The sequence below is a fragment of the Phalacrocorax aristotelis genome, chromosome 6 (assembly GCF_949628215.1).
Source record: "Phalacrocorax aristotelis chromosome 6, bGulAri2.1, whole genome shotgun sequence".
NCBI lineage: Eukaryota > Metazoa > Chordata > Aves > Suliformes > Phalacrocoracidae > Phalacrocorax > Phalacrocorax aristotelis.
In genome coordinates, this window is record NC_134281.1 from 17,893,143 (window position 1) to 17,903,855 (window position 10,713).

General features: G+C 47.3%; 1 protein-coding gene across 6 annotated transcripts in view; it reads right to left on the reverse strand.

Annotated features, from left to right (window-relative positions):
* Positions 1-10,100, reverse strand: part of DNAH1 (dynein axonemal heavy chain 1) — a 76,113-nt gene extending 66,013 nt beyond the window's left edge. For 5 of the 6 annotated variants that reach the window (XM_075096269.1, XM_075096267.1, XM_075096265.1 and 2 more), the window contains exons 1-8: positions 10,033-10,092; positions 9,083-9,148; positions 8,816-8,985; positions 5,102-5,354; positions 4,441-4,513; positions 1,880-2,054; positions 1,206-1,362; positions 538-670 (exon numbers count right to left, since the gene is read on the reverse strand). In XM_075096269.1, the coding sequence (XP_074952370.1) occupies positions 538-670; positions 1,206-1,362; positions 1,880-2,054; positions 4,441-4,513; positions 5,102-5,314 (751 nt within the window). In that variant the 5' untranslated portion in view covers positions 5,315-5,354; positions 8,816-8,985; positions 9,083-9,148; positions 10,033-10,092. Of the gene's footprint in view, positions 1-537; positions 671-1,205; positions 1,363-1,879; positions 2,055-4,440; positions 4,514-5,101; positions 5,355-8,815; positions 8,986-9,082; positions 9,149-10,032 lie in introns of all 6 variants that reach the window. The other variant, XM_075096266.1, reaches the window with a different exon arrangement.
* Positions 10,101-10,713: the final 613 nt, after the last annotated feature.

Genomic DNA, 10,713 nt, shown 5'->3' on the forward strand with positions numbered 1-10,713 from the left:
TATATGAATATGCAACAGTGCTGGCGCTATACAGATGCCACTGGTCTCACCTCCCCCATGGCCTAAAGGGTCTGACTACTTGTGTACAGAACAGTTCATTCAGTCTGGGGAGTGATCAGGTGTAGTGTTCCCCAAGCCAACTGCAAGCATAACTCAGCCATCACTTTCTGGCTGTCCGAGGATCCACACAGCTTAGGTTTTATGCTTAGGTTTTGCAGACAGCCACGCCTGGAGGTCTCCCCAGAGTTGCAGTCAGTATGCATGCCAGTTCCTACACTTTAAACCTAGTGCAGATGTATTGATATGAGCTGCAGCCACAACTGGACACTAGTACAGTTGTACCTAGTGATGCCTTCTCATTGTGAAGGCTCTGAGTGATATGAAAGTGACAGACATCCACATCACCCGATCACAATGAGTTATTTTTTTTCTGCTATTCAGAGCTGCATTTGTCAGAATCTACGTGCTCCCTGCTCCTCAGTGGGCCTGTAATTGTTACTGTTGCCTCCCTTGAGCAGTAACTCATTCAGCCTTTACCGTGTCCCAGTACATCATCTGTAGGTAAAAGCGCTTTTCCAGGCACCGGCTTTCTATTGTGAGATCCTGGCTCCAGTCCTAGTGAGATCCACTCTTCTGGAGTTCGACAGTCATACTTGTCATTGTCAAATATCTAAAAAGCCAGGACATGAGTGAAATGAAGTCTTACTTCAGAAAGAAGGAAATGCCTGATACAAGATTTCATGGGAGGAAAATTAACATGCAGTTCCTAAATGGGCTAAAAAAAGATAAAACAGTCCAGATGCAAAAGCTGTGCTGATCTTTGATCAACACTCTTCTCCCAAACAGCAATTTCTGTATCTCTAGCCCTTTCCTAGGGAGCAGAGACACCACCTGGAGAGGTGTCACACAGTAATATTGCAGACTACTGCATCCAGAAGGAAACATGAGACAACACCTTTTCTTTGGACACACAAATGACAGTGAGCAGCACCCTCAAGGACTATTAGTTTTGATGGAAGTTGTGAGCACCCTGCAGAAGACGCTCAGTATCTTGTAGAGATTCTTGAGGGCCCAAGCTTGCTTTAAAGCATTTTCTTGTTTTATTGCTTGTTGTATCAATGATGGCTAAGTGCCCTGCAATTCTCAGAAACATCCTCTGGTATAAACAATGAGACAGACCGCAAATGCCAACCACACTCTCTTACCTTTAGTGGGAGGTAGATGGGAAAGACAGGATCTTTCTTCTCCTCAATAGTTGGCATATTGTCACGATCATGGTGCCTTGGCATCAGCTGATTGGAGTCTATCCCCTTGCTGGCTAACAGCTGAGCAATATCACAGGTGAGATATAGCCGTCTTCTCCTGTTTTGAATCAGAGGGGGAAATAATCACTTAATGCACCTAGAAGGGCTCCCATGCTTGTAACTCCACATTTTGATCATGCATCTCTATTAGTAAAAAAGGTTTTGAGCACACACCGCAAACATGCATATTTCCTCATCTACAGAATGTTTAGTTCAGTTAGTTCAGTTCGAAGGGACTTACAATGATCATCTAGTCCAATTTATAAATTATATACATGTACTACTGTACTAATATATTATGTACATTATAGAGCATATACAACAATAGAAGTTAAAAAAGGATGAGAAAAAGATGAAATAAACACTATTTTAAAAAAATTTTTTCTTCCTGCATCCCAGTGAATTGCCTTGTGCAGCCCCTGTGATGTGCACACCCCACTTTGAAGACCACTGCTTTACAGGATAGTCTTTTCCTAAAGATTCTTGGCATGTCATGCCTTGAAAGCAAAAATCAACACCCTAATTTGCTGTGCCCATTCCATAATGATGTCTCTAGCCACCTTCTGGTTACTTACCTCTCAGCCTCAATCTTCCGAGGGCATTGCCCTGGAAGCCCTTGGAAGGATATCTGCACTTTGGGCTTAAATGATTGTACTGGGAAATCTGACTTGATGAGGTTCTCAGTGGTTGGTCCAATCACTTGCTTATCCAGGACACTTCCAAAGTCCTCAGGCATCTTGAAGGTTGTGACTGAGAGACAAAGAGAAACACACATCTGAAACCACCGGACATCACTCTTACATTTACACACAGAGGACGACTGTGCTGTCTCCTGGGTTGTCTGCAGAAGTTACTTCACCAGGTTTGTGAGAGAAATCAAGCGGACATCAAATGGGAAACAGAAGGGAAGACTTTTTTCCTGCTGCAATATGTCATAGTTTTCCAGTATCAAAATGATGGCATAGAAGAAGAATTAGTGTCATGCACCTTGTTAGGAGGTAGGGCACTGGCCTGGCTTTAAGGAGCACCGTTCCATTCCCAGCTTTGCTATAGACTCTCTGCGTGATCATGGGCAAGTTATTGTCTCTAGTGCGCAGCTTCCCTCACTCTCAGAAAGGGGTGGGATTCCTCTGCCTCCCTGGGGTGCCCTGAGACCAAGAGTCAGTCATAGCTGGGAGGAACTCAGTCGAGACAGTGATAAAAGGCTTATGAATATTGCAGGAGAGAATGAGGTGCTCAGGTCACCTGTATGCGCTAAAGTCCCTCTCCACACCTTACTTGGGACAAACCTCTCCTCAGTTCTTGCTCAAGAGAACCTCCCACTCACATCAGCAGTGGTGAGAGAAAAAAATTGAATTAAACAGCTAACAATCTCACAATTTGGCCAAATGTTTTCAATGGAAATTTGGACTAAGCAAAAAATATACATTTCTAAGAACTGGCTAAAATTAAACCATGTAATTTACCCATAAATAAACTAAACTGTTTATATTGTTAATCAAGCCACAAATAATAGAACAGCAGCGAACTGGGAATTTGAAGCTTAACCTAAATTAAGTAATTGCATGCAAGCTTAAAAAGCACTATTCCCCAGACAGAGCTAAGCGCTGAGCTAAAAATAGATTTTAGTGAAATGAGCTTTTCATTTCATGAACTTTCACACTTTACCAAGGAGAAACTTAAGGTTCTGGCTCGTAAGCCGGTATTTGAGACATCAAGCTTTAGATCCAATCACCCTGCTCTGTGTATTTCTCCTTGCATCATGGATGCAACCCCTTGATTTCAAAGCAGTTGTGCAGAGCAGCCAATAATGCTGAAACCAGACATGTTTCAGGACGATCAGGCACAGAAAGGGTCCTCTAAGAGGTCATTCCCTTGCCCTTCTTAAATGGCCCCTGAAACAACTCCTATAGGGTCCTGTTGTCTGCTTAGGGACTAAAGGAAATAGCCACTGAACTCCCCTCTCTTAGGAATGACTCCTAGCCTGGAATAAATATGATCCTAAACATTTCCATTGTCCATACTGACATGCATGCTTACAGTAATCTTGAGGAATCCCTAAAATGCAGAGGGTTTACTACATCTCCTTTAGCCTCCTGCATATCTCTTGCTTGGGGTCTTTACAGAAAGGCCCTGATTTATATTTGTTGTCAGGGAGCACAGCTGTTCCAATTTTGTCACTTCATTGCTGCAAAATCCATGGCACCATCCATTATGGCACTTTGTGCACTATCAACTATTTATGCCAATACTTAGCGTTTCATTTGCATTTACATTTCCAGCTTGATAGCTTCCTCCCCCTTGAAGAAGCAGCAGATCATAAATAGAGATCTGTCTCTACTTGTTAGGGATGAGTCTAGCTTGTCAAGATTCACTTGAGGATGCAGTCATTTGTCCTCACTCATGAAAATAAATGTCATTTCTAAGCACAGTAAGGTGGTATATATAGTTACCATCTTTCTCTAAGACGAAAATTCTCACATGCACACTTTCTCCCCACCTGCTGCCAGCCTATGATCCATATTCCTAAGAGTGCTCTAGGGGCTAGGAAAGTGCTGGCAAACCTTTCAGCAATGCTGTTTCTATATTTGAACATCCATGACACAACAAGCTCTTGAAAGCAGGTAGGACCAGCAGCTCCATATACACAAAGATCCCTTGCATCTAAGGAGAACAAGCCGCTCTGGGGCACAGCTGGATACATAATGAATAAATGAGAAAGGACCATGATTTCAGCTATGGGTACGTAGATGCTGAATACAGCTCTCACAGGCAGGTCCCATTTCACAGGAAAGGGGCATTGCTGGCTCCGTACACAATCATAATGCATGCAAATTAGTGCTTTCCTGGCGTATGGCCTGTGGAACCATACTCCCATCAGCAGCAATGCAGTCTACCCTGAACCCTGGGGAGATCTATCGAGTAGAAAAGGGAGCATGGTTTTACCGCCCAGTCAGATCACTTTGCTCCATCTCTAAATGCAATTCACTTTTCACAGGACATTCACTGAGGGGAGAACAAAAGCAGAGCGCTAACCTAAAGTCATCAGCCTAGTTCCCAGCATGCTCACTATAAGCAACCATAACAGTTATGGCCCCATTTCCTGCCATGTCACATTTCCTCTCAGTATATTTACCTTTAGGGGTGTACTGCTCGAGGTCCGCCTGTCTTAGCAAAGCACGGTACATATGGGGGCCAGCACAAACATCCTGAAATGTAGCACGTGAGGGAAGTGTCAGAGATAACAAATCACAGTTGTAGCACAGTGGGAAGCACAGGTCCAGAGAGAAAGTGAGACTATAAGACTGAATTTACCAGAGCTTTAGGGACAATTGAGACTGTGAGTAATGGTCAGAAAAAGGCTCAAGGAGGCTCAAATACCTGGAAACTTCAGCCTGATGCACAGACAGGCAGGGGATTTGTCAGCAGAGTGGAGCCTGGTGTCAGCTCAAAACGTGGATTGAGGGCTGATGAGGTAGGCAGTCATTAAGATTTTACTTCCAAATATCATCTGCAGTCAGAACCATATGCCTGCCCTGCCACACTGGCATCCTAAACCCAGGCAACATCATGATGAAAGTGATAGCACTGGCCATTGAGGAAGGCAGCACAATTACAATCAGGAAGAGCCTTATGGCTTCACACTTTGCAAGGGCCAACGTCTTGCCCAAAAGCCTCTGACCAAAATGAAAGGCTAGGACCTGGGGTGAAAGCTGTATTTCTCTATACCAGGTGTACTGTAGGTCTCTCAATTTTAGAAGTACAGTAGTAGAAAAAGAACTGCTCTTTGCACTTACCTCCGAGATGCTGGAGGCTGCTGGAGTGAAGACATCAGCATGAAATGTCTTTTGTCTGAAGTCCGAGTATTTTTTTGGCCCCTGTTTGCAGCTATCGGGAAGCAAGAAACTTGCTTGTGGACTGCAGTCCCATTGTAAAGCCTCATTGCTGGTGTCAGGAGGCTTGGGGCTCCTACCCAGAGAATTCGTCAAATCCTTCTTTGCTTTATCCATCTTCTTAGGGGAACAATGCTGTGATGCAACCCTGGACTTGCTAGAGCAGAAAGACATTCAGCCCGTTAAACACTATATTTGGCACTCCTCCACACCCTCCCACCGTGCTGGATATCGTTTGCTCACTAAGACGATGAGTGGGTAACAAGGCAGGTTCGACCCCCTGCTTCGGTACCAAGCATTGCCTTTGTGACCTGGGGGCCATTGGGCTCACGTGGCTGACTCAACGGCTCACTAACCCTAGGGAAAGAGGGCACTTTATTATTCCAAATGGATTTTGGAGGTGGAAAACCAGCAGTATACACAATGAAAGCTGCTTTCCTGAAGCAGCAGGGGCTTTCCGGACCTGTGGCAGCATTCAAAAGGCTGTGAAGAGAATTTTAGTAAACTGGGACTACAACAGAAGTGCTACTTTTGCTGTACCCAAATCCCTTAAAAACCTTGTCACGCTTGACTCCAGGTATCTACAGCCTAGATACCAACACAGCTACTCCCAGGTGTAAAGTCTGACTCTCTCATTTAAATAATGCAGGAGAGATGTTTAAGCATCACCTAACGAATATTAAAATATAGCCAGAAGCTCCCCTCTCTCTTCTCCTGCAGGAGATATTCTTGCTGGTGATTGCAGCTCACAAAAAATTTCTACTCTTCCACCTTCGGAGACGCAAGTCCAGGCAAATATCACAGCTTTATTTTACACAAACCTTCGTGCACTGAGAGATACTAATTAAAAGCAGCCCTCAGGCTTCTGGCACAATGAAAATGCAACTCTTGATTTTAGGCTTGTCTAAACAGAGATGACTACTGTAAATAATTAGTACATTTGAAGTGACACAAGCCCCTCCAGCCTGCACACACATGCACCGATGTAATGATGTACACATATCCACATAGTTTATTCCTATAAATTATGAGTCAAAGCTCTCTGTGGTGTTTCTCAAGGATACTCCAAGTGCAGTATGGCTTATTCATCAATGCCTGCTTGGGGCTAGACCCAGACTTTTCATCCTACCTGACTAATGGTTTGTATCCTGCACCCTTGCTAGGAGCCACACAACTGCCTTGCTTACTTCTGGAAGCCAAGCCTCTGCAACAGGCTGCTAGGTGGGATTCTTCCAGCTTGCCACAGTTAAGTGTTAGAATGACCTTGCCTGGTCTTGTAGGCCACAGCTGGTATAGTACCTGTCTGGAGTCTCATCCTGATGTGGAGACAGCACAGCATCCCTTCCTACCATGCCCTCTCTGCTCTACTCTTTATCAGAACAAAAACTCTGCCCGTCCTATGCTCTTGATCAGAGAGGGCAATTTTTTCTAAATTTCACCTTGCTGTCTGTCCGCAAGAATGAATCGGGTACACACAGCAGAGAAAGCATTACATGCATGCTGGAGATAAGAGGGAGTAACTGTGCTGGTTTATTACTGCAGGTTCAAGCCAGTGCACCATTTTGAGATGTTCATTCAAAAAAGAAATCAGGTAATAAATCAAGGTTACCATGATGCGAATCCTTTAAAGTGAAATGGAGTAAACGAACAGATTGGAGAGACTTGGGAGACAGACAAGATCAATAACACCCCCTCCCCTCCTTCAAACTAGAAAATCTCAAATTTTTCCCCTCAGCTTCTCTTTGGCACAGCAACTGGAACCTCATACCCTGAAGAATTAATTTTCCATGGAGGATTTTGGTTTTATTAGCTATTTTATGCTCTGGCCATATATATTTTAGCAGCCCAGCAGGATTGATTGGTATCAGCCAAGATTCAAGGATTCCATATGAACCACTGCTGGACTCTTTTGCGCCTGCTGCACTGGCACAGGGAACAGCAGCAAGGCGGAATGACCCTGCAGTGGATCTCCTCATATGTCACCTAAGCATCCTCTTTCTGGGGCAGGGGCGGAGGTGGTGATGTGCCTTGCTGTACTTTTACCTCTTAGGACTAGAATCCTAAATCTGTCAATTCAAAAAAGCTAACTCCAGGGTACAGGGTTCATCCAAACCCTTAGTAGGGTGACCGACTGAGCCCACTCCCAATTTAGCAGGACCATCTGTCTAGAACCGAAATAATGTGGCTGCCGCTGATGACAGGCTGAGCTCCTGTGACAGGGGGAAGCATGTACCAAGCCTGCCCACAGCAGGCCTAATTCTTCACTGCTTTTCTCCCTGTGTATTCACTCACACCTCTGCAAAGTCCTTCCTGAGCACTTCTCTCAAAATAAAACAAACTGCTGCTCAGTGTCCAGCTCAAAAACATCCATCTGTCATGCTCTCACAGCTGCAGAGGGAGGGTCTGATGTTTGTAACTGAAAAAAAACCTGACACACACCACCCAAAATAAAGAACAAAATCAGGCCTCCAAAGTTTTCCCGGCAATTCCCCAGACAGATCAGTAAAACAGCTTGTCTGATTGTGCTAAAGCTGATACAGAGATGGGAGAACTGCTAAGCACAAAGGGAATCCTGCTCCTCTGCCACCTCAGCTGCTGAGATGTGGCCAGGGTTTCCAGCAAGGTTTCCCAGAGCATGTTGGGGAGCCAGCTCCAGTGCCAGCCTCCAGCTACCGGGTGGTTTGGTGCTCCTATCCAGCTCTCAGGAATGGTCTCCAGGTTGATTTAAAAGATGAAAAGAGAGAACCTCTCTTTTATTCAGCCTAGCTGCTGAGCCAAGGGGTTTATTGCAGAGCAGCTCACTCTTCCCCAGCCTCCAACTCTGCCACTGGCACCTTCCACCTCCCCACTACCCCCAAGATGATAAGCAGCATGCAGACTCCTCCTGTCTGTCCTCCCCACCCTCCATCCAAGGGTGACCCTGGACCCTCACCCCTGGGCGACAGGGAACAGCTTCCACCTTGCAGTGAGCAGCCCAAGCTTTCAGGCAGCTCTGCTAGAGCAACTGCCAACAGCGTGAAATTGCTCACACTTGAAGATTTCTTGGTTGCCCAAGGAATCCTGAAGAAAAGCAGTGAAACTGGCCAGGGCCCTGTTAGTGTCACAGTCTGGCTGCTGCGGGCAGGAGGCCGGCTGCATGCCACGTTCACAGCCCTCAATCCCTTCCTACTCAGAAGCTTTCCTCAAGGCTGAAGCTTCCCTTCAACAAGGAGAGGTTCAAAGTGCAGGGGGGAAAAGGAGTTCAGCTCATTGCAGGCAGATGAGATATCTTCCTGAAAGCAGATCCTCTGCCCACCTCAACAACCTTTCACTCCCTTCTGCCCCAGTGCGCCTTGGGAGCATCTCCCTGCCCTTCAACAGCAAATATCTGCCTTGCACCCAGCCAGCCCAGCTTTACCTATAATAAGCTTTGAAAATCATTTCACAACTACTGAAATGCCTATCTTTCCAGCAGTTCAGTCATGCTCTCTCACACCTGAAAAGCATGTTTCCTAGATATACCAGGGGCATTGTACTATGCTAAATCGAACTATTCAAAATGAGAGCGTATTCTAATGGCACTGCTGACACAACATTAGCTACAGCATCTGTGTGTCATTGTGGCAAAACTATAATTACAATTTCTTGGTAAATCCAGGGTTTACATATCCAAGAAGTCAAACTCCCACGTGTCTTGCTCAATGTCTGGTATGAGCTTTTTGATCTGTTGCCTCTAGTTCGATTCTTTGATCCAAAGCTTTGACAAAACGGGCTCTTTTCTTTCAAATAAGGTTCAGAATGGCTAAAAACTGCAACAGAAAAAGAGAAAAGTACTTTAAAATTATCTAACCCCTAAGCAAAACCACAGATTGAAATGTAGTAGTTAGTCATCTGAAATCTATTTACCTGTGGATTAGCCAGAACCCCAACTACTACACCATCCAGACACCAACACGTAGAAATTCCTCCTTCCTATAATTTAAGCCATATAATATAAGCTCAGACAAGGTGATGCACTCTCCACAATCTGCTTTAAACATTATCCTCTACTTAAAATCTCTTCTACTTTAAAAAGGGAATTGAAAGTAATTTTGAGTTTTATAGCAGCCCATTCCCTCCGACAATTTACATCGTTTTAAAATTGATTTTCCTCCAGGTTTTTAAATGCTTTCCTTTCTCCATGGGAAAGCACTGCACAACCACCACTAGAACGTGAGGACACAGCGGGGAACAGCAAGAGTGATGGCAAACAGTGTTCCTCATTACACAGACAGCCTTAACGACAAGGTTACACCACACGTTTTGAGGTTATTGCCATGGCGGGTGTTACAAGACACCACACAAAGTATTTAGACCGTGACTCCAACAACGTTTGCTTCATTTATGAAGCACAACAGCCTCTGTTGCTGCCTGGGTGCAGGAGAAGCAACCCAAGGCCAGTAACTAATTGTGCTAATTGTGGAGATGGGAGAGAGTGAGGCACCCTGAGGGAAGGGGAACAGCTCCCCGCGCCCCCCGCTTTGCACCAGCGGCAGGGGCACACCCCACTTCTCACGGTCTGAGGAACTCAAGCCCCTGCCCAACATTTCCAGCGTCTTGCAAAACACAAGACTCCCTCATTACCCACACCTGCGTGTCCGTCTGTCCGCCTGTGCAGCCGCCCACCTTGCACCCGCTCATCCTCCACCCGTCCAGGCCCCCTTCCCTCCAACCCCGCTAGGCCAGGCCCGGCCCAGCCCAGCGGAGCGGAGCCCCGTGCCCCGTTCCCGCCCCGCCACAACCCCTCCTTGCACCCCGAAGTTCCTGGCCCGCGGAGGCGCCGCCAGGGCCGGGCCCTCCCGGCGGGCGGTACGCACCGGGCGATACGCACCGGCCGGCCCGGCGCGGGCCTCGTTGCTACGGCAGGAGGGGGCGGGCGCAACCACCCTGCTGGAAGCGGGGGACGGCTCCCTCCCCCCCCGCGGGCGGTTGGACTGGTCCTGGGGAGGTGCCCCGGGCGGGGGGAGGGGTCCCGTCGGACAGGACAGGAGGGGACGAGGCAGGCGTCGGCGGCCCTTACCGTAGCCGCGGGGAGACCGCCAGAGGGACACCACCACGGAGACACTACAAAGCCCCCAGTGCCACCTCAGAGCCACCACAGAACCCCCACAGAGTGATCACTGGGCCACCACTGCCACCCCAGGGCCACCATCGACCTGCAATAGGACAGCCACAGAGCCATAGAGCCACCCGTTGGACCCCTGCCATAGAGTCACCACAGAACCGCCACTAGAGGCCACTGCTGTGGGGCCACCACAGAGCCACCATCAGCCCTTGCTTTCCAAGGCTGCCAGCCCCAGGGTGCCTCTGGGGACAGCCCCCAGTTACCACACAAGGGAGGCGAAGGGCTGGGTGCCTGCTACTCTGGTGCCACCTTCCGTGCCAGCTGGCCACCAACCCCACTGGTGGCTGTCCAGAAAGGTCCAGCAGATTTCTCCTTCATTCATCCCAGCGCCAAAAACATTGTAGGCAGGTGGGTTGTGGGATGTAGACCTGCA